General features: G+C 38.3%; 2 protein-coding genes across 2 annotated transcripts; both read left to right on the forward strand.

Moving 5' to 3' along the window:
- The first annotated feature begins 443 nt into the window (after positions 1-443).
- Positions 444-4131, forward strand: nenf (neudesin neurotrophic factor). The gene is made up of 4 exons (XM_072457802.1): positions 444-656; positions 791-851; positions 1176-1279; positions 3533-4131. The coding sequence occupies exons 1-4, from the start codon at positions 510-512 to the stop codon at positions 3707-3709; spliced, it is 489 nt and encodes a 162-aa protein (XP_072313903.1). The 5' UTR covers positions 444-509; the 3' UTR covers positions 3710-4131.
- A 683-nt stretch (positions 4132-4814) lies between these two features.
- On the forward strand, positions 4815-22055 carry ezra (ezrin a). Its single transcript, XM_072457243.1, has 13 exons — positions 4815-5100; positions 8403-8486; positions 9313-9408; positions 10317-10591; positions 14025-14108; positions 14740-14886; positions 15449-15545; positions 15639-15802; positions 16426-16556; positions 17632-17792; positions 18552-18644; positions 19587-19826; positions 21235-22055. The coding sequence occupies exons 1-13, from the start codon at positions 5089-5091 to the stop codon at positions 21397-21399; spliced, it is 1749 nt and encodes a 582-aa protein (XP_072313344.1). The 5' UTR covers positions 4815-5088; the 3' UTR covers positions 21400-22055.
- The last annotated feature ends 158 nt before the right edge of the window (positions 22056-22213 follow it).

The raw sequence follows: 22213 nt of genomic DNA on the forward strand, positions 1-22213 counted from the left end.
AAGCCTGGCAGTCTCGGCCGCGTGCCGCGGCTCTGTAGACACTCCCGTGTTTTAAGCATACGCCTGCGTTTTAGATTAAACAATAGGCCTCTCAAATCTTGCTTACACACAATACCACACACACTTTCATCGTTTCACTCCTAGTAATACCCTTGATTATCTTATTATAATTGTATTAACCGAAAGAAAGAAAGAAAGAAAGAAACCTCTTGTCTCCAAAGTGCAACAATCACACAAAATGTAAACAGTATGGATGTGAAGCAAAACGGAAAATATAGCCTGAAATGACATGATTGAAAACAACACTTCTTAAAGATGGCCAGAATAGATAGGCTTATTAATGTCTAACTAGGTGGTTAAATTTCATCACATTCATTGTGTTATTGTTTTGCCAAAACATCTCTGGATACACAAAATCCCCATCGTTTTGAAGGCATCATCCACTCTATTGTAGAAACCAGGGAAGTAAAGTGGGATGAAGAAGTTTCCGCGTTGAACCAGGAGCTGTCATGGAAACGACACGGGTTTACGTTTTAAGTGCTTTATTTCTGTGCATGACTTTAGCTGAAGAAGATGTCAAATTAAAGTTGAAACATGCTCCAAAACCTGTGCGACTTATCACTGACGAGGAGTTAAAGAAACACGACGGGAGCGAGGTGTGTTTACTGTTCGTTTATTGATGTGTCCTAAACGATTTGAATGAAAACTCATTTATTTTTATGGCCATATCATTCGTTAATGTTCACTTTATTTTTTTCAAAGTTTCAAATTTGTATTGTCTTATTATTAGGAGGACCTGCCTATTTATATGGCAGTCAAAGGAGTGGTGTTTGATGTCACTAAAGGAAAAGGTAATTTGTTATAAACAGGCTTGAAGCTTATTATCTGTGTATTATTAGTAATAAGCATCTTACAAGAGGTAGATTATTAAATGTAGCCTAATTGTAGCTGTAGCCTAGTAACAGTAGTCAGGTCTTCTTGTAAAAACAATGGCATTAGGCTACTACATTTAATACATTTACATTTTTTAACTTTCAAGATATTCTGCTATAGGACTTGGCTGTCATGTTATTATAGGTTATTCTTTCTCATTTGAGTTACTTTCCCACCTCCATTGCAGGCCTTATTCACTTCTCTTCATTAAAATTAATTGACGTTTTTTCATTGTATTTCAGAGTTTTATGGGAAAGATGCTCCGTACAACGCTCTGGTTGGAAAGGACTCGTCTCGAGCTGTGGCCAAAATGTCTCTGGAGCCAGACGACCTCACATCTGATACTGTGGGTTTTAACTACCGTAAAGTCATCTGAGTGGCTTCTGAATGTCAGCTGAGAAAACCCGATTCATTTAATCGTTTTCTTTTGTAGCTAGCGTTAAGTGCTACAAAAGAAAATGTTGATAGTGTCTTGATTGATTGGTCTCTACATGACAACTTTGTTGAATCCTTTTATCCCAATAATTAGATCTGATTTCTGGTGTGTTTTTAGTGTACATGCACAAAATAAATCTGATCATCAACAACACCTGGCGACATGTGTTAGGTGATTAATGGATTATAAGAGTAATTGTCGATGGATTTAATCAATCAGTGAGTGAAAGAATGACATCTTAAAGGCAACATAACATGCCTTCAGCCAATCTTCTTTTTCAGTACGAGCCATCCAGTTTTGGAGCACAATACTATCTCATATGCGTGTAAAAATACGTTGACATCAAATTTAAGACAATACATTCAGGAAACGTTATTATGTTGTTGACATGTTTTGGCTGCTTAACTGTGAGCTGTCCGCTACTCAAGAGAACACCAGGCAACAGGACTGCTTTGACACCTTCTTGTTCAAATCTTATTCTTATTACTCCAACAACATTAATTTTGTGTTCTTAAGATATATCCACAGACTCATGTTCTTTTTAAGACAATCAACTTAGGAGATGTTAATTTTTACCTAAATTTACCTAAATGCTAATTCATGTGTAGTGCCCCAGTTCAAATAAACAAATTAATAAAATAAAGGATAACATTAGAATAAAATCCAAAACTGGTTATTGAAGAAAGAACATGTTGATACATGGAGGTTATATGTCCCATGTCTTAATAAAATATGGTATGTTTTCAGTTTAGCTAAAAGTATATTATATCCAAAATATTATTTTAAATTCTCTTTGTGACAACATTTTCGTAAAATGTCCTTATTCATGCCTAAATTTAAAAGTGAAAGAATAAGTTAATGCATTTACAGAGATTTTTTTTTTTTTTTAGTTCTTCCTTGTATTTAATTCTTCCTTTTCCATGTTTTTAGTTTTATTATTTATTGACTGCTGTTTCATTAGGCCTGAGCCCCATGAGTGGGTGGGGTAGCCCGACGTCATGAAAATTCCAGCCCACGGTGGCATGGGGAAGCTCAAGATTTTTCAACTGATGTGTAATATGTGGACGCCATGGCAATGGCTATATCGTTTAAAAAAATATATTATTCTTTTTTTGTTCTTTTTTTTTTTCTCTTTGAGCTCTAATTTGACCCCCTGAACATGCTCTAAAACCCACTCTAAGAGTTTTGTTTATAAGAGTTTTTCTATTAAGAATGTTTTTTTTAAAGCTTTCTATCAGTTATCTGTTTTTTTACTTCTGTATCTACTTGCGTTGCGACACGGAAATTTCCCCATTGTCTGGAAAAATAAAGGCTTATCTTATCTTACCCTGCGGAGGAAAATCATTTCGACCGCTTTTATCCGCAATCTTGTCCTTTCGCTCATTACTTAAAGCTCATGACCATAGGTGAGGGTAGGAACGTAGATTGACCGGTAAATCGAGAGCTTTGTCTTTCGACTCAGTTCCTTCTTCACCACAACAGTCCGATGCAGCGACTGCATCACTGCAGATGCTGCACCGATCCACCTGTCGATCTCACGCTCCATCCTTCCCTCACTCGTGAACAAGACCCCGAGATACTTGAACTCCTCCACTTGGGGCAAGGACTCCCCACCCACCTGAAGAGGGCAAGCCACCTTTTTCCGGTTGAGAACCACAGATGGAGAGAATAGAGCTGGTCCAGTGTTCCACGACCAGGACGAAAACCACTCTGCTCCTCCTGAATCCGAGGTTCGACTATCGGTCAGATTCTCCTCTCCAGTACCCTTGAATAGACCTTACCGGGTATGCTGAGGAGTTGGAACACACCCTCCAACCTTCTTGAACAGAGGGACCACCACCCCAGTCTACCAGTCCAGAGGCACTGTCCCCGGGTGAATCTCATCTACCCGGGGAGCTTTAATCATCTTCAGGAGTGGGGCATCAAAAGTTATCCACTTTTTTGGTACAAAGCTATCGGGCTCTGTGTGGCAAAATTCACTGAGAGTTATGTTAGATTGCCATTCCCATGCACAGAAGCATGCTAATGAGTCATGAGAGCCGAGTACAAAGCACAGCTCTCACTGACCATCAGCGTCATTATTTGGGAGTATAAACAAAATGCAACAAAGCACGGCCGTTGGATGCTGCTTGTGGCTTTAATTATTATTTTTTATATTCGCAGACCGGTCTAACGGAGGAGCAGTTGCAGTCCCTGGACAGTATTTTTGAAGGCACATATAAGGCCAAGTATCCCATAGTGGGCTACACCATGTCCCGGATCCTGAACCAAGATGGGAGTCCCAACCAAGACTTCAGACCAGAGGACCAGCACCACATTCAGATCAAAGATGAGTTTTGATCAATACGATTTTAGGTGATATTGATATAAAGCAGGAATGACATGCAAGGAATTCATTTGAAAATAGCCACAAACAAAAAAGTGTAATGCCTTTATGACTGAAGAACACATTTTCCCCTATTTAGTTTTTTAATGTTTTGCTTGGATAATGTGAAAAATTAGCAGCACATGTGTGAAATAGTTTAATAACATTTCAGATAACTTTAAACTTGTTTTGACTCCTTCTTACATCTGTGAATATCTGTGGTGGAGAAACCCCTAGTGGTTTGTTAGTGTGAGCTGTGTTTGCCGACAGTCTCATTGAATAGTACTGTATGTAAAGTCCACATGCACAGTTAGGTGACTTTACACCAGAAAACTTAATACATTTCCCAAAACGTTTTGTATGATGAATTTCAGTTAAATAAAATCAAAATCAAACACATTCTCCTGTCAAGTGCCATTTTTGTAGTCAAATTATAATGTACCGTTAATGTATATCTTTCATTTGATATCTATTTATAAAAGAGCATAGCATTATAATATACAGTAGATCTCGCAATTTCAGAAACAGATTTCTTCTCTGTCAAACTGTTTTTTCACGTATATATTAATTCATACTATTTTTATTAATATTAATTAATATGTAATTTTTCTCATTTAATCTTAATCTGAGTTCTACTTCAGTACCAAATGTGTCTTCCAATTCTGGGCTCCTATAAAGGGACTATATTTACATACACACCAAAACCAGCTCCTTATCTGATATCTGGTAGTTATCAGACTATTGAAATGTCATCTGATATAAGTAATCTGATTTCTTTCTGCTTGTTCTCACAGATTTTGACAAGGATAATTATGTAAAAAACTGGAAAACTAATGAGGCAAAAACTATCATGACTTCTAAAATTCTGTGTACTTTGTCTTTGATTATAAAAGTTACTCTAGAACTCCACTGATAAACTGAGATCACATTTCTCTGTGCATGTAAACACACACCAAAACGATTATGTGATTATTTATTCTACTGGCTATGTAAATGTACCCACTGTTTCAAACTGTTGGACGCCCACAGCTCTTTATAGCCTCCTGACTCTGTCCAAAGTCCACTCTCCTTTGGGTGTAACTTGCTCTTCTCGCTGGTTCTTCCCTACACCATTAGCACTAGCAACAGCAGTAGTTTTAACTGTGCAGTGTGATAGTAGCTAGGTAAACGTCACTGGGGGGTGATCTTGTGCATTCGGTTCAAAGGACTAAGTAGCCCTGCCCTTGGGTTAGACAGATTGTGCTGGAGTTTCTTTATCAGGTGGAGTTTGTGCTGGGAGTCGACCACTGCAGCCTCTGTCTCCGTCTGGGAAGCACTTTTCTTCACCTGCCGAGCTCGTCCAACCAACGACAAGATGCCTAAAACAGTAAGAACAATAGTTAGAAAGCAATTTTTTGTCACTTTCATTTATATCAAATAAATACATTTGAAGTCTAGGTAATAAGTAACTTCTCGTACCTACTTGTTACGAAGCTAGTTAACAGATATGACGCTGTAGAAGGAAATGATGTGATGAACGTTTGGGTGTTCAGAAGTGTCAAAGCTTCACAATAAGGTTATGATTGCTTTTAGCCAGCTTGTTCTAGAATAATAATTTTAAAATGTTTTCTTAAAGGGGACCTATTATACAAAATAAACTTCTATCTTAAGCTCTTTATGATGTCATAATGGTTTTCCCTCACAAGCCAATTCAAAGTCCTGACTTTGAGGCTTGAGTGCTCAGAAAAGTTCTTTTTTCACCTACCCCCTATCTCCCCCCCACTGCTCTGTACTTACTTTAGTTTATTTATTATTATTTATATATATTATAATTTTATGTAACTATTTGGATTGAGTTATACATGTAGGGTTCAAAAACCCAATAAAACTCATAAATTAAAATCCACTATTCCTTACAGTGAAATTTCCTTTTAAAGAGGCGGGGCTTCTCATTTCTGTAGTTTTGAACAGGAAGTCAAGGACATAAGTTAAATATTGGTCTTTTAAAATAAGCCAAATGTTAAAACATGATCTACATAATGTTATAATTTAATACTAAATAACCCCAAAAAGCATAATACATCTTCTCCTTCATTTGCCCGTAGGGCCCACACACAAAAAAATACCTTTATATTACAATATTTTAGTTTTTTTTTAAACTTTATCCAAAGCACTTGTAATAATTAGCAGAATAGATGCATGAAGCACTAACACATGGTTCTCTTACAAACTAAATGAACATGAGCCTGGAGTGCTTCTTAGATATTGAATCATTTTATTGATTTTAATACTATGCTTGAAGCATCGTTTCTTTTTAACTTTTTAACGCAACCTCAATTTTACTCATTAACCCAAAGTAGAGTTTGACCTATGCTGTGCACATTCCTGGCAGTAAAAAGCAACTAAAAAGCAACTTCTTTACTGAAGGATACACACAAATTCATAATCTTCAATCTCTGTATTAAGATGTTTTGTACTGTACCATTTGGATTTAGTATTCGAACAAGTAAAACCTTTTGAATTAATTTGAGATAGTAGTGTTTGGGACACTGGAAAGAGCATATAGTTAATAGTTCAGGAGAAAATGCTCTTTCCCTTCTTATATGCATCACTTGTGAATGTCCTGCAAATAATAGTTGATAAGAAATGACGGCAGGTGCAGTGTACTTACGTATGCTGTTAGAGGCCTTTCTTAAGAGGTCACTGTGACGTCTGTGTTAATCTAGCCACCATTGTATTTAACAAGATAAACTGAATGTAAAAGAATGTAATGTTATTCATGTTCTTGTGGACATTTTTTAGTTTTACGGTACAAGAGTAAACAACTTGATGGTGGACAATGATATGATTGTTTTACTCGCTCTGTTTTACTGAAGGGCACTTTCAATAATAGTTCCAAAGAGTTTACAGAGGTTATTCGTTGTGGTGTTATTGGGCTGAACAAATGAAACACATTTATCAAACTTAAGTGTCATGATTATTGTGAGAAGAAATATGACTTTACGATTAATCATGATTTTTAACAGGACATGCCCAAACAACAGTAAAATCCTTAATTCACCCTCATTAACTTGCTTTCATCAGTCCGTCCCAGGGCAGCTGTGGCAACATTTTTAACTTACTACCACAGATGTGGTCTAATAGATCATCATTCCTCTATGTGACCAGCTTTATGAAATCAAACTTTCTGAATGATGTAAGTAAAAGCCAATTCAAAAACTATTTATTTTTAGGTAAACATTTTTAGGTGAATAGAATTAATTAAAATCAGGCTATTTCATATTGATACAAAAAATCTTACAATTATTATCTTTTTAGTTCTTACGATTATAACTGGGTAATTCCAATTATCGATTAACCAAATAATCCTATCATCCTACAGGCAAGCAATGTTTGGTTGGACAGCTGTTGAATTTGTAGTTTTATTTGGAGCCATAACAATGATAATGGTTGCAGTGCCAGTGGAGAACAAGGATTAAGGACTCTGGGTCAGTGCAGATACAACATTGTTAGCTGTTTAGTTGTTTTTGTAGTTGCAGTATTTTACTTGGTTCTTGCCATTTTCACCATTATTACACTTACCTTTGAGAGAAAGCGTTTCCTTTAGTATTAGTAGCAGTAATAGCCTGTAGTTGATACATTTAAAAAACCTACACTTTCAAGGCTTTTACTTCCAAGAACTTGCTTGCCGTGCACTACTTGTACTAGAGTCATCATTATTGGGAATCTTGGTTATTGTATAGACATGATAAAAATGATAATGCATAATAAAAAAAAAAAATCTAACAGTGAATCAGTTAATAATTATTAGCTCACCTGTACAGTCAGTCTTAACATATTTATTTAAAGCATTATCTTGCAGTAGAAGTTGAGAACCGTTAGTGGATATTCAAAATGGCTGATCCCCTTTTTGTTGCTTACGTTTCACTGGTTTATCTTTATGACACCCGGGGCGTGATCTGTGCTAATAAAAATTGTGTAACATCTTCAATGCCAGCTCCGAACTGTCATGTGGACAGAGGATGAACTATATCGCTGTCAAACTTGTATGACATCCTTCCCTATCCTGTAAAAGATGCCAAAGTTATCACTTTAGTTCCTAGATGTATACTGTAGTTCACATACTATTAACAAAAAGGGGAAAAGAAAGCAGACCTAAACCAAGGCTAAGGGTCAGTTATAGACCACATCAAAAGTGCGACTCAATTCAGAACTAAACTAAACATGGACAAGACCAGGACTAAACCAGAAGTAGAACAGGACCAAACCGATTCAGGACCAAACTCTGCTCAAACCAAGTGTGAACGCCCAAAGAGAAGCAGAAAGAGCCAAAACCAAGGAGTTGAGCAGCAGGCAGCCCATAAACCTCTACAGGATAGGAACAAATTATGTGTACACAGGAGGTTGCTATCTCAAGTAGTTCCCAGGCCAAGTCTCAAAGCACTCCATGTTTTGAGTTTAATCTCCGTGAGGACCTTGCAGCACCTTGAATGAAAGTCCAAAGTCTAAGAGATAGTGGGCAATTATGGTTTATGAGCAAACCACTTCATACTCAATTAGGCTAGATGTTATGGTTTCACAAGAAATTAGATCATTTTCTAAAAGGTTAATTCATGGTATCTTCCTAGGTTGGATGAGTGGTTTAGAAACAGAGATATGGCCACGTGACTAAATGGTGTTTTGTTGCAGGTCAATGTTCGCGTCACTACGATGGACGCAGAGCTGGAGTTCTCCTTTCATCCCAACACTACGGGGAAGCAGCTGTTTGACCAGGTCTGGAGTGTGCAACATAAAGGCATAAACATGTACAATATAAGTCTTTGTCAAAGTAGTTCTAGTCACATATTAGTGCCTACGCAGACACGGGGAGAACATGCAATCTCCACACAGAAAGGCCCCATGCTGCCCGCAAGTCGAAACCAAATACAACAATTTTCTCCAGAAACAACAAAATAGCTTGTTTTATTCCGCATAAAGCTGTTTAAATCTATACAAACATGATTTAAAATACATTCTATTGGACTCTAGTGGACGTGTTTGAAATGTGAACTTTGAACAGAATCAAGTTCAAACATTTTTAATATTAATATATCTGAATCATTCAGGTATTGCCAGATTTTTGATTCACACATGGTAATTAGTGCTGCCCGGTGGTAGAGCGGGTAAGGCAGCAGCACATATACCAGGCTCCATGTGCAGCCGGCTGCAGTGTTGTGACTTCGAATCCCGGCTCAGACAATTTACTGCATGTCCTCCCTTCTCTCTCATCCCCATTTCATGCTCAGCTGTCCTGTCTAATAAAGCCTACGGGCCAAAAAAATATTTTTTAAAATGAGGAAAAACACACGCACACACACAGGAAGGTAATTTAATATTTTACCATTTGTATCCTGAGCATACCGTACTTCAGTGGCAAAAAATAAAGTAAAAACAATCACAATTGCCAAAAGAACCAGACAAACAGTAGCAGTGACATTTTGAAATATCTACAATAACATTCAATTCAATTTATTTTGTAACGCCCAAAATCACAACAGCAGTTGCCTCGAAATAACGTACATTTAGAATGTATAGATTTACATTTCTTTATTGTGTTCAGGTTGCAAGAACGATTGGCCTGCGTGAGCTCTGGTATTTTGGTCTGCAGTTTGTCGACAGCAAAGGATTCATCACATGGCTCAACTCAGAGAAGAAGGTACAATGTTTGTGTATGCGTGAGGGAGACATTGTAAAAGCACAAATTTGACACTTGGTCATTCTGCCTGAGTGTGGTTTTAAGACTAACCGCCGAAGATAAGGTGGTGAAAGGGACTATTTTATGTCATTTTTTTGCTGCTGATCTTGGTTTGTTCAAAGTTGTTTTGTTTAGTTTGCCAATTCCAATGAGTCAAATTTAAAAAGCATACCAGACTGTAGAGTTTGGGATCATGTCATCGCACCTAGAATCTACAGTGAACCTACAATAAACATTAAACTGATGGAGAGTTTTATTGGATCTTATTGGGTTGGCCATTACATTTTTAAACATTGTTTTGGCTAATGCATTTCCGTGGACTTTTTGAAGTTCGATCATGAGCTCTATAATTGTGACAGTAGTAGTTCTGTGCTGCACTATATAATAGTGATATTTCAGAGTTACCTGACTGACTTGCATATTTTATGATTGCTTTAGATAATTGTATTCTGTAACACACCAGAGAGGTTGGGCCTTATCCACTAATAAAACAATAAAAGTATTTCCACATTTTAACTGTGATGCAAATAGCCCTTGACATAGTTTTGTAGGTCACTGTTGTAATGATGTTGTAATGGTTTTGTCTTTTGGCAAGCCATCTCATCACCTTGTCCTAAGTCGCAGTGTCTTTGTTTTTATTTTTGTCAAACAAATCACACAATCTGTGCCAAACTTAATTAATATGAAGTCATTTTATAAATGCAATAACTATAACATTTAAACAAGTGTTAACAAATATATTACTACAATATATACCTTCCAATAGTACTGCAAAAGAAAGTAAAATTCAGTCAACTGAGTTGTCGAGATTTAGTTTTAGTTGTAATAATATTTCAGCATTTCTAATCATATTTTTTTCTTTGCCTTAGGTGATGTCCCAGGACATTCGGAGGGAAACACTGCTGCAGTTCAAACTCCGGGCCAAGTTTTTCCCAGAGGAGGTGTCAGAGGAGCTGATCCAGGATGTGACACGCCGCCTCTTCTTTTTACAGGTGAAAGAGGACATTCTTTCAGAGGACATCTACTGTCCCCCGGAGACCGCAGTGCTCCTCGCCTCTTACGCCGTCCAGGCAAAGTTTGGAGAGCACGACAAGTCTGCGCACCAGGCTGGATATTTGGCCAACGAGCGCCTGCTGCCAAGGAGGTGAGGGTCCAGTTATCTCTGTCTAATGGTCTGTTCCATCCACAATCAGAGTAGGGTTAGAAGAGCAGAATACAGCCTACAGCAACAATAATAAAGTTAAATAAAGTTAAAACCTTGCCCTGTCTCTAATTAAACTGTAATACCCTATGGTAATAGTTAAACTTTTGGTTTAAGTAAAAAGTAAGCTTTTTATTAACTTACTTCTGTACAGACTATGGTGTTATTGTGAAATCGAGTCCCAGCTTTGACAAGTCAATGAATGTCCCTCCCGAATCTTCACCCCCATTTCATGTTATCCTGTCATAAAATTGATGGACCATCTATTTAAGTCGGTGTAATCCCTCATTCGTCCAGGCGTGTTCCATAGTAGAAAAAGCTTCAGTTGTAGTCATCTGGACTCAGTTTGAAAAAATAGACGTTTCGACTCTCATCCAAGAGTCATTGTCAATAACAGAATTTAGGTCGAGAACTCCGATATTAATACTGTTCTGTGGTAAGACCCGCCCATTGGGAGGAGCCTTCCTGAAGTAGAAAGAGTTGTTTGTTTCAACAGAAACTCCCCCCTTGTATCTACCGAGCTAGCCTATTCAGAATCTTAATGGGCTATTAGAAACCTCTTTGTCTTTGTGAGACCCTGGCTCAACCACCCTGAGTACCTGATTAGCATCTGAATGTCCTCTACCTTTCCAGGGGTTCAGTAACCCATTATAAATAACAGGAAGATTAAACCTTAGCCCTCCATTTCTGTTTAAAGAAGGTCTTTCTTTTTTAACAAAAATAGCTTCCTTGACTCCTCTTTCAAACCATCTTTTCTCCCTGCTTAAAACCTTCACCTCACCGTCTTCAAACGAGTGATTAGAGGCTTCAAGGTGGAGATGCACGGCGCTCTGTGGTCCTGAACTTGTATTTCTTCTGTGCTGATAAAGCCTCTTGTGTAGAGGCTGTTTCGTCTCACCTATGTAACGTTCTTTACAACGTTCTTCACTGCATTGGATCGAATAAACTACATTGCTCTGTTTTTGAGTCGGCAACTTGTCCTTTGGGTGAACCAGTTTTTGTCTTAAAGTGTTTCCTGGTTTAAAATAAACAGGGACTTCGTGTTGTCTAAAAATTCTCTGCAGTTTTTCCGAGAGGCCAGACACATAAGGGATAGAGACACCCTTCCTTCTCTGTTCAGTTTCCCTTTTGTCCTGCTTCTTGGTTCTCTTCACTCTGTTGAGAGCCCAAGCGGGGTAACCACAGGCTGAGAGGGCATTACGGACATGTTTTTCCTCTTTCTTCTTGCCCTCTGAGCTGGTGGGCACACCTTGAGCTCTGTGTTGTAAGGTTCTGATCACCCCCAGCTTGTGCTGTAGTGGGTGGTTGGAACCAAAGAGCAGATACTGGTCCGTGTGTGTAGGTTTCCTATATACTTCTATTTGGAGTTTCCCGTCCTCTCCTCTGATCGTGGAACAATCAAGAAAGGCCAAGCGGTTCTCCTTAGCGTCTTCTCTTGTAAACCTAATATGTGGGTCCACAGCAGCAACTGATCACATCAATGCTGTTGTAAAGAACGTTACATAGGTGAGACGAAACAGCCTCTACACAAGAGGCTTTATCAGCACAGAAGAAATACAAGTTCAGGACCTCAGAGTGCCGTGCATCTCCACCTTGAAGCCTCTAATCACTCGTTTGAAGACGGTGATGTGAAGGTTTTAAGCAGGGAGAAAAGATGGTTTGAAAGAGGAGTCAAGGAAGCTATTTTTGTTAAAAAAGAAAGACCTTCTTTAAACAGAAATGGAGGGCTAAGGTTTAATCTTCCTGTTATTTATAATGGGTTACTGAACCCCTGGAAAGGTAGAGGACATTCAGATGCTAATCAGGTACTCAGGGTGGTTGAGCCAGGGTCTCACAAAGACAAAGAGGTTTCTAATAGCCCATTAAGATTCTGAATAGGCTAGCTCGGTAGATACAAGGGGGGAGTTTCTGTTGAAACAAACAACTCTTTCTACTTCAGGAAGGCTCCTCCCAATGGGCGGGTCTTACCACAGAACAGTATTAATATCGGAGTTCTCGACCTAAATTCTGTTATTGACAATGACTCTTGGATGAGAGTCGAAACGTCTATTTTTTCAAACTGAGTCCAGATGACTACAACTGAAGCTTTTTCTACTACCATCTATTTAAGGGATTACTAAAATAATGATCTTAACCATTGACATTATAAATAATTATCAAATGTATAGATTTTAACCGAGCTATAGTTCAGACCTATAAATATGCAAAAACAATATGTACAAATGTTGTACAATATGTAGCAATGATGTTGTGTAGAACGGGTGCGTTTGGGACCAGTGAAAATAGAAAGTATGATCTAAATGTCTGAAGAATGAGATAGCCTCGGGATATCTGCAGTTTTAGTTTAAGGAGCAGCCCAAATCAATATTTAACCAGAGATCAGGGCAAAGCCATGTGAGTAAGTTTTACAAGAGGCTGGATTCCTTTCTACTGTGTCATTTCCTTTTGGTTTGATATAATACTAAAGAAAAATGAGTAAGACAGTACATTTATTGAATGATACCACATAACTGTTTTATCAAATTGCAAAGAGGAAATGGCCACATGAAAGCTTTTACACATTTATAATTAATGCGGTATAAAGGGTAGGCCTAATAAGCATAAGCTTCAGCTTACACCTTCTTGGTCTTTGTGCATGTCAAGTGTTAAGAGTTACTGAAAGATGTTTGAATAAGCTTGTGAGCAAAATAAACCTAACTGCTGGCAATGTAATATTTTGTAAACACCAGTACCTTTATTAATTAGTTGAAACTAAAAATAGTATTGAAACTAGAAACTAATTTCAACAAATATCAATTAAAAAAAATAAGCACAAAAAAAAATATCACAAATATCGAGGCCAGCCCGGGCCTTTCTGTGGGGAGTTTGTATGTTTGTCCCCGTGTCTAGGTGGGTTTTCTCCGGATGCTCCGGTTTCCCCCATCAACACAAAACATGCACAATAGGTTAAATCCTCCAGCAAAGGTGGTCCTGAGCAAACCTAGTACAAATATCTGGAAATGGTTCTAGCTACAGCGACCTCTGCTCCTGCAGAGGTGCTCCAGCGGCATGGAGGGATGGGTCAAATGCAGAGGACAAATTTTCCTACGGGGACAACGAAGGCTACAATGGGGACAATGAATCTAATCTAAAGCCTTTACTTTAAAACATAATTTTAAAAATGATCATTGTGGCATTGAAATCAGTATTGAGAATCAAATATATTCCTACTACACTACAACACTACTTTGGACTTGCTTTTTTCTCTAACATAATCTGGAAAATATATAATTATAAAATATATAATTTTCTGGTTGTGTGTGCCCACCATGTTGTCTTAAAATGAATGTAACCCTAACTAGGTATTGTCTTAGGTGTACTGTCTATCCTTGTGCAGGGTCCTGGACCAACACAAACTGTCCAAAGAGCAGTGGGAGGAAAGGATCCACGTTTGGCACCAGGAGCACCGCTACATGCTCAAGTGGGTTCACCAAATACAAAGACTCAACAACACTTATTACATTCAGGGACTTCAAACAGCAAAATCACTGTATCGAGAGCTGCAGTGATTTAGAGATTAGAGGAATAGAGTCGCAAATTGCAGACCTTGAAAACAAGGAGGTTCTTTCTTTGTTCATGTTGAAAATCCATTTATGTGGCAGATTTTCAATAATGAGAAGGTTTGGCGTAATATAACTAGTGTTGACTAGATTAACTATTTATGAATATGACCTGGTGCTAGATGTTTTTTATCAATTGTTTCACGACATTCCTCACAGATTTGAACACAAAATGGAAGAAAATAAATCTGCTCATAGGGATAAGTCCAATATTTTTACTCCCTTGACCAATATGCTTGAAATTAAAAGCGTCTATCATTTAGTCGTCTAGGTAATTGAAGTAAATACAGCTAAACTAATCCAAATTATTCAAATGGGTACAAAAGATTGATGTAGACAGACGATTTACGTACAGCAGCGATCAACCTATAAACCTGCAAAACATATGGGAGGAACAGAGCTGGATAGACACACAGATGGATCAAGTGTCGAGGCTGTAGCAATTCTTAACATTCTTAAACCTGTTTAATTCTTGTGAAACTCTGTGAACAGGGAGGAGTCCATGGTTGAGTACCTAAAGATTGCTCAGGACCTGGAAATGTACGGCGTGAATTTTTTTGAGATCAAGAACAAGAAGGGCACCGACCTGTGGCTGGGAGTCGACGCTTTGGGACTCAACATTTACGAGAAGGACGACAGGTACAGCCATGCGGTAACAAATAAAATTCAGACTTCAGATACTCACAATATTATGGGGTAGGTGTAGTCATTTTAATGCGATGGCTAAATGTAGTCGAATCATTTTAGGGTAATAAATTGAGCCCCTGAAATGACTGGGTATATTAGCCATTTTAGCACCCCATACTCAACAGTATTGTAGTGACGGAAGGTTTTGTCAAAAAATAAACTCAAATTTAGTGCCTGGTAACTCTATTTTCTTGTTATGAACTCTGTGTCCAAGTTAAAAAATTACAAAATTACTAATCCCCTTTAGTAAGTACTTACGTATGCACCTATATCTGTATAAATCCTTGTAATTTATTGACATATTGACACACTTGTAAAAGCAAAAGGCAATACAACAGTTACACCAAAGTCAATGACCTTATTGGACTCTAAATTAGATATATAATCACAGCTCGGGTGCGCATATGCAGTGTTGTGGGTTTTGACCGACATTGATGAAAAGAATAGCTCCCAAGTTGAAATGTTATGACACTTTATACATTAACAAAGATGTATTTCTCTCTCTCTTTCCCAGACTGACTCCAAAGATTGGATTCCCCTGGAGTGAAATCAGAAACATCTCCTTCAATGATAAGAAGTTTGTGATCAAGCCAATTGACAAGAAATCCCCAGTAAGTTATTCGTCTTTAATATGACTCTATTGCATACCGGACTCTTCTTGAAATCGTTATTATACTTGAGCTATTGGCTTGTTTTGATTGCAGGACTTTGTTTTCTATGCTCCTCGACTGAGAGTGAACAAGCGAATCCTGCAGCTGTGCATGGGGAACCACGAGCTGTACATGCGCCGCCGCAAACCTGACACCATCGAAGTGCAGCAGATGAAGGCCCAGGCCAAAGAAGAGCGTCTACAGAGGAAGATGGAGAGGTCAGGCACAGAACAGGACAGGAGCAACGGGGCTGAGATGTAATTATCAAAGGAGACTCAAACTATAGTCAGAATCTATACAGGTTTATTAGACCAGGACTAAACCAGGAATAAATTAAGACAATCCAGGGCTAAACAATGACGGCCACTAAACAAAACGTACTGTTGTATTCAAACCAGGTCTTAACAAAGTATATAACATATTGATGAAAAAAAGACTGAATCACAGCTTACCCAATAGTAAGCCAGATCTGAATCAGGAGGACTTAACTGTGCCTGAATTAGGAAAAAATCTGGTTTAAAACATGCACTATAGACGCACAAAAGCAGTTATTCAAAGTGTAATCGAGGTTCAGTCATTTTGAATCGATCAACTTGGATCCTTTTAATCGAGAGTTCTAGAGCCAATCCTCTCTCAGTAAAAGTTCAGAGTTCAGACTTTGGTGGAATAATATTGACTATTTGTTGTGTTAATTGGTTATTATTCAAAGTTAACATCAGGAACTTTATATTGAAAGCATTTTAATTTGTTTTTTAATCTGGGGTGTTTCATAACAATCATATTGTTCAGCTCACAATGTCTTAAACCCAGGCTAAATTAACCAGTGTGTTGTTTGTTGCAGGGATCAGTTGGAGAGTGAGAAGAAGAGGAGAGCGGACATGGAGAAAGAGAAGGAGGATATGGAGAGAGAGAAGCGAGATATGATGATCAGACTGCAGGAGTATGAGGAGACCACCAGGAGAGCTGAGAGAGGTCTTTATTTCACATAATTTTATGCCATCCATGGGTGTATAGCACCCTCTACTGTTCCTCATACCTCTATTGAAAATGTTAAATTATCCAAGTAAAATGTGTTTAAATTTAAATACTATATTGCTTTATTTTATTTGAAGGATTTTAAACCCTATATATTGGTATCTACACCACCTAAACAATATAAAAAAGAAGAATCAGAAATGCTGAGTTAATCAGCTCTTGAACCCGCTATATTACCATTGTTATATTAAATTGTGTCTCATTCCTTCACGGGATGAGACACAATTCCTACAAGACGAGACAGTTGCTTGAGCCACCTCAGCTGGCTCCGCTTGACGTGGAGGAGAAGCGGCTCTACTCCGAGCTCCTCCCGTGTGACTGAGCTCCTCACCCTATCTCTAAGGGAGCACCCAGCCACCCGGCGGAGGAAACTCATTTCGACCGCTTGTATCCGCGATCTTGTCCTTTCAGTCATGACCCAAAGCTCATGATCATAGGTGAGGGTAGGAATGTAAATTGACCGGAAAATTGAGAGCTTTGTCTTTTGACTCAGCTCTTTCTTCACCACAACAGTCGCTGCACCGATCCGCCTGTCGATCTCACGCTCCATCCTTCCCTCACTCGTGAACAAGACCCCGAGATACTTGAACGCCTCCACTTGGGGCAAGGACTCCCCACCCACCTAGAGAGGGCAAGCCACCTTTTTCCGGTTGAGAACCATGGCCTCGGATTTGGAGGTGCTGATTCTCATCCCAGCTGCACCTGGTTTGAGGGAGCCATCAGGACAACATCGTCTGCAAACAGTATAGATGAGATCCTGTGGTCCCAAACCGGACACCCTCCGACCCCTGGCTGCAACTAGAAATTCTGTCCATAAAAACAATTAACAGACCCAGTGACAAAGGGCAGCCCGTTTAAAAAAAAAAAGTAAATGTTTTTTATTGGTCAAAGCAAAAGGAAACACATGGGGGGAACCTCACTAGTAACGTAGTTCTATATTGGTGTTGTGTAAGTAGAACGTCTGTATCCCTTTTACATCCAGAGCTGACATTGCCTGATTCTATGTCCCCAGAGCTGCAAGAGCAGCTGGATCGAGCCGTGCGTCTGGAGGAGGAGCGCCAGCGAGCGGAGGAGGAGGCGGCCCGACTAGAGGCTGAGCGCATGGAGGCCATCATCGCCAAAGAGGAGCTGGCCCGGCAGGCAGAGGACCAGCTCAAGAACCAGGAGCAGCTGGTGAGTGAGTCGTGACAGTAAAGAGCAGTTACATAAGGAAATATTTTGTGACCAATGCTAGTTCTTTTATTTCATTCATTTTTGGTAAATTGGAAGGTTTTTATTGTTTTACAACACAACGTTATTTATCATAAGAGAAATACTGTACTGCAACTTTTAATAACCCACCGAAAATGCAGTCTAGTGATACAGCTTGATGGAAATAATTGACCATTTTACTGAAAACAAATTGGTCCTATATTTTTCTTTTTCGTACTTAAAAACGTTTAAGTTAGTGAGTAATCAGTGAATATTTGAAAGAAACAATCATTTGAGTGTATCCATTGATTTTCTCTAGATGTTTGTCTATGTCATTCTCTCATTTGGCAGATGTGGCATGTTTTACTGTTCAGGTGAGCTACAAATCCAGATTTCTTGGTTTCCAAAGTGCTGCACAAAGACAGAGTCCACCATGAACTGGATCTGCCTTCAGACCTCAGAAATTGTATTTTTTAAAATAAATACAGAAAGAGAAGTGTTGAACATGTCTATTTAAATAAATTACAAAGTCCATTATCACTAAAACGCTTCCTGCACCAACAAAACTGAAAAAAAATATCTCTGTTTAAAACTACAGTATTGCAGAATGTTGTGATGTCATCTGAAACGCAGCAATAAGTCATAGTGTACATTTCCTGTCCTCTCATTCATAAAACAGGAAGACAAGGAACAGGTGTCCTCTGTCATATTTTTATTCTACACTGTGTGCTTTTCCCTCAGGCGGCTGAGCTGGCCGAGTACGAAGCCAAAATTGCTGTTCTGGAGGAGGCCAAGAGAGTCCAAGAGGAGGAGACCGAAACATGGCACAGCAAGGTCAGTGTGACGAGAACAAGAGGGTTGTAAATGTATAATCACTTTGTACTATTCAGGCAACTGTTGTGTATCCTGATTGTTCATCACTGGTTCTCAACACGTTCAATTCAAGTGCCTCCTGAAAAATTTGAACTTCACTTGACAAATTCAGACAAAATCAAATTGAACTAAAATAACCAGAACTACCAGAACTACCAGAGGACTAAACGCTCTGTAAACTTGATCTAAACCAGTTCTAAGAACCACCCCAACCTAATGCGTGTAAAAAAAACAAGTAAAGGTAAGATGAGTCCCACAGTGGGGATTTTCAAGTATTGAAGAATAGCAGCAGAAGTATAGACGTATGCAATTAAAAATAGATGAAACCATTTAAAGTAGAGAACACCATGAAAGGAAGCACATGTATCACCAGCATAAAACAGTTTGATGACATCAACTATATAACTTACAACATTGATTTTTAAATTCAAGAGATATTGAGACAGGGAACCCACTACCAGATCTGACTGAGGGTTCCACATTTCTGTATTGCCAGAGTTTAGGCATCAAAATTATGTGATTTCTATTAAAGTCTAAGGGACCAGAAAGTAAGGCTGCAAAATTAATCACAATTGTTATCTGAATGTACCGGTACCATAATTTACTTAAATAACTACCCTTTCTTATTCTGCATATAAATAGCTGTATTTTATGTTCTTAAATACATGATTAGTTTGTCAGTTCATAGGCCTTTTTCAGTCTTTTTGTCGATTCTCCTGAACTGTTTTAAAATGCAAACTTTGAACTGAATCCTCTAATCACAATCACAATACTTTGCAATTAAAAAAAATTGCCAGAAAATTGCAATTAGTATTTTTCCCAAATTATGCAGCCCTACCAGAAAACCATGATTCAGTATTACCAGTATGTATCTATTTAAAACTAAGTCTGTCCTGCTTTTAGGCCAAAGAAGTGGAAGAGAGCCTTGTTCGTACTAAGGAGGAGCTGCAGACGGTCCGGTCGTCCAACTCTGGAGCTGGGTCTTCCTCCTCTTCTTCAGACAGTGAGAGCGACCACGAGCACAGCGAGGAGAACAGCACCTACAGCGCCGAACTGCACCAAAACGAAATCAACAACCACCACGAGGAGGAGGAGCGGCTGACCGAGGCCGAGAAGAACCAACGACTCCAGAAACAGCTGCAGGTCAGGGAGCTGGATGGGAATTATATTCAAACACATAAAAAGAGAAAAGTTTATTCACTCTTCTACCCCTGTGTTTTTCTGCTCATGTTTATAGTGGATGTTTATATGCACTCATTCACACATTTCCACCATTCTTGCCAGTAAAACCTAATTTGCTATTATACTACTGCAGTTAATAAGCACTGCCCGTAATAATATTATTAAACCATGAACAAAGACCAGTTTATTAAAGAATAAGCCAGGCTTAGTGACTTAGTAATTGATACCCAAACCCTAAATGCTAACACAGATAAATAATTTTAATGAAGTAGTTACTACTACGCCTCAATCATTCTTAATAAACAATTTGTTCATTAAAAATAAATTCTTTGTTCATGCTTTATTTAGGCTGATTAAGGTGTAGTTATTATGAAATGGTCCTGCTCTGCCTCCTTCATTGTTACTACAGTTACAATACATTATATTCATTGTTAGGGATTAGTGTGCTCACCCATCACTCCAAAGGTCAGCGGTTTGATTCCCACTTCCAACCAGTGCCTACTATATCTTGTTATTATGGGCAAGACACAACACCCGCCTTGCTTGGACGACCAGCTCTGAAGTAAAAAAAATGAAAAAAGAATAATGACTTCAGTGAGGCTTGTCAGGTCCGTAAAGCACAATACAAGTAATTTCCTAAAACAAACCAACAGTATGCATGTAAACACTGGGATACTTTATGATGTGATGCCAAAATATGATCGCAGCCATTACAAGATTACATAGGACTTGACATGTGTTTCCTGAAGCTGTTAATGTGTGTACATTTAAAGTTTAGTGACGTGGGTTTGTTCAAGTGTGGCTCTGGGAAGTGCTGTTTGGTCGATTCACAGAAAACGTTAGACGATGGGGAAGTGAAAGTGAGCGGTTGACAATAGTGTCTACAAATATGAATGCTACCAGAGAGAATGTTGTGAAGAAATCGTTCTTAAATCGTCAAAATATTGCCTTTGTTCAGTTCAATCTTTTCCATTACAAAGAACTTGAATAGAAATCAGTTTCACTTGGCACGATTTTACAAGAACCTATTGATTTCGATTTGATCTTGTTTCTTAATATTTCTTATATTTAAATAGTCTTTAATCTAAAGCTTCTTCTGAGAGTTCACACTTTGATGCATGAGGGAGGCTAAGCTATAATAGAAGATCACAAATTACATAAAATATCCTATCATAAACCATTTGTTTATTTAGTACAATGCTAATGTGAACTTTTAATTCATTTTTAATACAATCATTCATTATTTCCATTGTACTTCTGGAGTTTTTATTTTTTCATTTATTTGAACTCAAACACAACACATCCAAGTAAAAAGAGGTATCAGAGCATATGAACACTGTTACTCAAATGTGTCCTGTCTTTGCCACAGGCCCTGAGCTCAGAGTTGGCCTCGGCCCGCGACGACAACAAGAAGACGGTGAACGACATGCTCCACGCCGAAAATGTGCGCGTAGGCCGGGACAAGTACAAGACGCTGCGCCAAATCCGCCAAGGCAACACCAAACAGAGGGTTGACGAGTTTGAGTGTTTGTAGAACATGAGAAAATCGAATCTAAAATACCTCGCCAAAGTTCGGTTTGTCCACTTAAATTAGAATATACCATTTTAGTTAGACTTCCAGTATAAAGGAAGTTTTGTGAAAGGCAATAATACATGAGGGTTGCACAATATAGGCACCAAATGCAATACACAATGACATTTGTGCTGGTTGTACTTAAACATTTTAAAGTGGCAAATTTAATGCAAAAAATCTGAATTTATTCTCTATTCCATTTTCAAAACCAGCCCTTTTTAAATCTTATTGCAGAAATAAGTCTCGGATGAATCCATAAATCCATGGATGAAGTAACAACTAGACTACCAATATAAAACTGTGTAAAAAAGTTTGAGGAACATATTTATATATCAAGATAATTGGTAATAGCAATTGTTGAATACACTTTTTTGCGATAGAGACTTCCTACTTAATAGTACATGTTTGAATATGTTTAAATGCTCCATTCCACTGCACTCTAAATTCCCACCAATATGCACCCAAAAGCCTTTTTCTATATTATACGAACAAAAATGTAAGCTAAAATTATTTGTACATTATTTCTTTGTACTCTACTTTTAAGAAAAGTACTATGAAGTAAGCGCCACCAATTTCACATCTTCAGTAATAATAAAGACTATTTAACTACTTTGAAACTGCGTCATTGTGTGTTTATTATTGAATTATGTGAAAGACCAGTGAAACACCGGCTTGTTGTAATCAAAAACAGTAGTAATTCATTCATTGTTGTGCACAAATCCCAAAGTCCGACTCGAATAATTATGGCTTATAGAGATGTCGTGCAAGCTGCTTG

The sequence above is a fragment of the Eucyclogobius newberryi genome, unplaced genomic scaffold, assembly GCF_026437365.1.
Source record: "Eucyclogobius newberryi isolate DKJ021-1_F unplaced genomic scaffold, fEucNew1.0.hap1 SCAF_21, whole genome shotgun sequence".
Classification (NCBI taxonomy): Eukaryota; Metazoa; Chordata; class Actinopteri; order Gobiiformes; family Gobiidae; genus Eucyclogobius; species Eucyclogobius newberryi.

Bases quoted from the DNA above. Each gene is read 5' to 3' on its own strand.
- nenf (XM_072457802.1), top strand. From the start codon at position 510: ATGGAAACGACACGGGTTTACGTTTTAAGTGCTTTATTTCTGTGCATG. The intron at 852-1,175 runs GTAATTTGTTAT...ATTGTATTTCAG, and splicing joins TGATGTCACTAAAGGAAAAG to AGTTTTATGGGAAAGATGCT. The intron at 1,280-3,532 runs GTGGGTTTTAAC...TTATATTCGCAG, and splicing joins ACGACCTCACATCTGATACT to ACCGGTCTAACGGAGGAGCA.
- ezra (XM_072457243.1), top strand. The intron at 9,409-10,316 runs GTACAATGTTTG...TCTTTGCCTTAG, and splicing joins GGCTCAACTCAGAGAAGAAG to GTGATGTCCCAGGACATTCG. The intron at 18,645-19,586 runs GTCAGTGTGACG...TCCTGCTTTTAG, and splicing joins CCGAAACATGGCACAGCAAG to GCCAAAGAAGTGGAAGAGAG.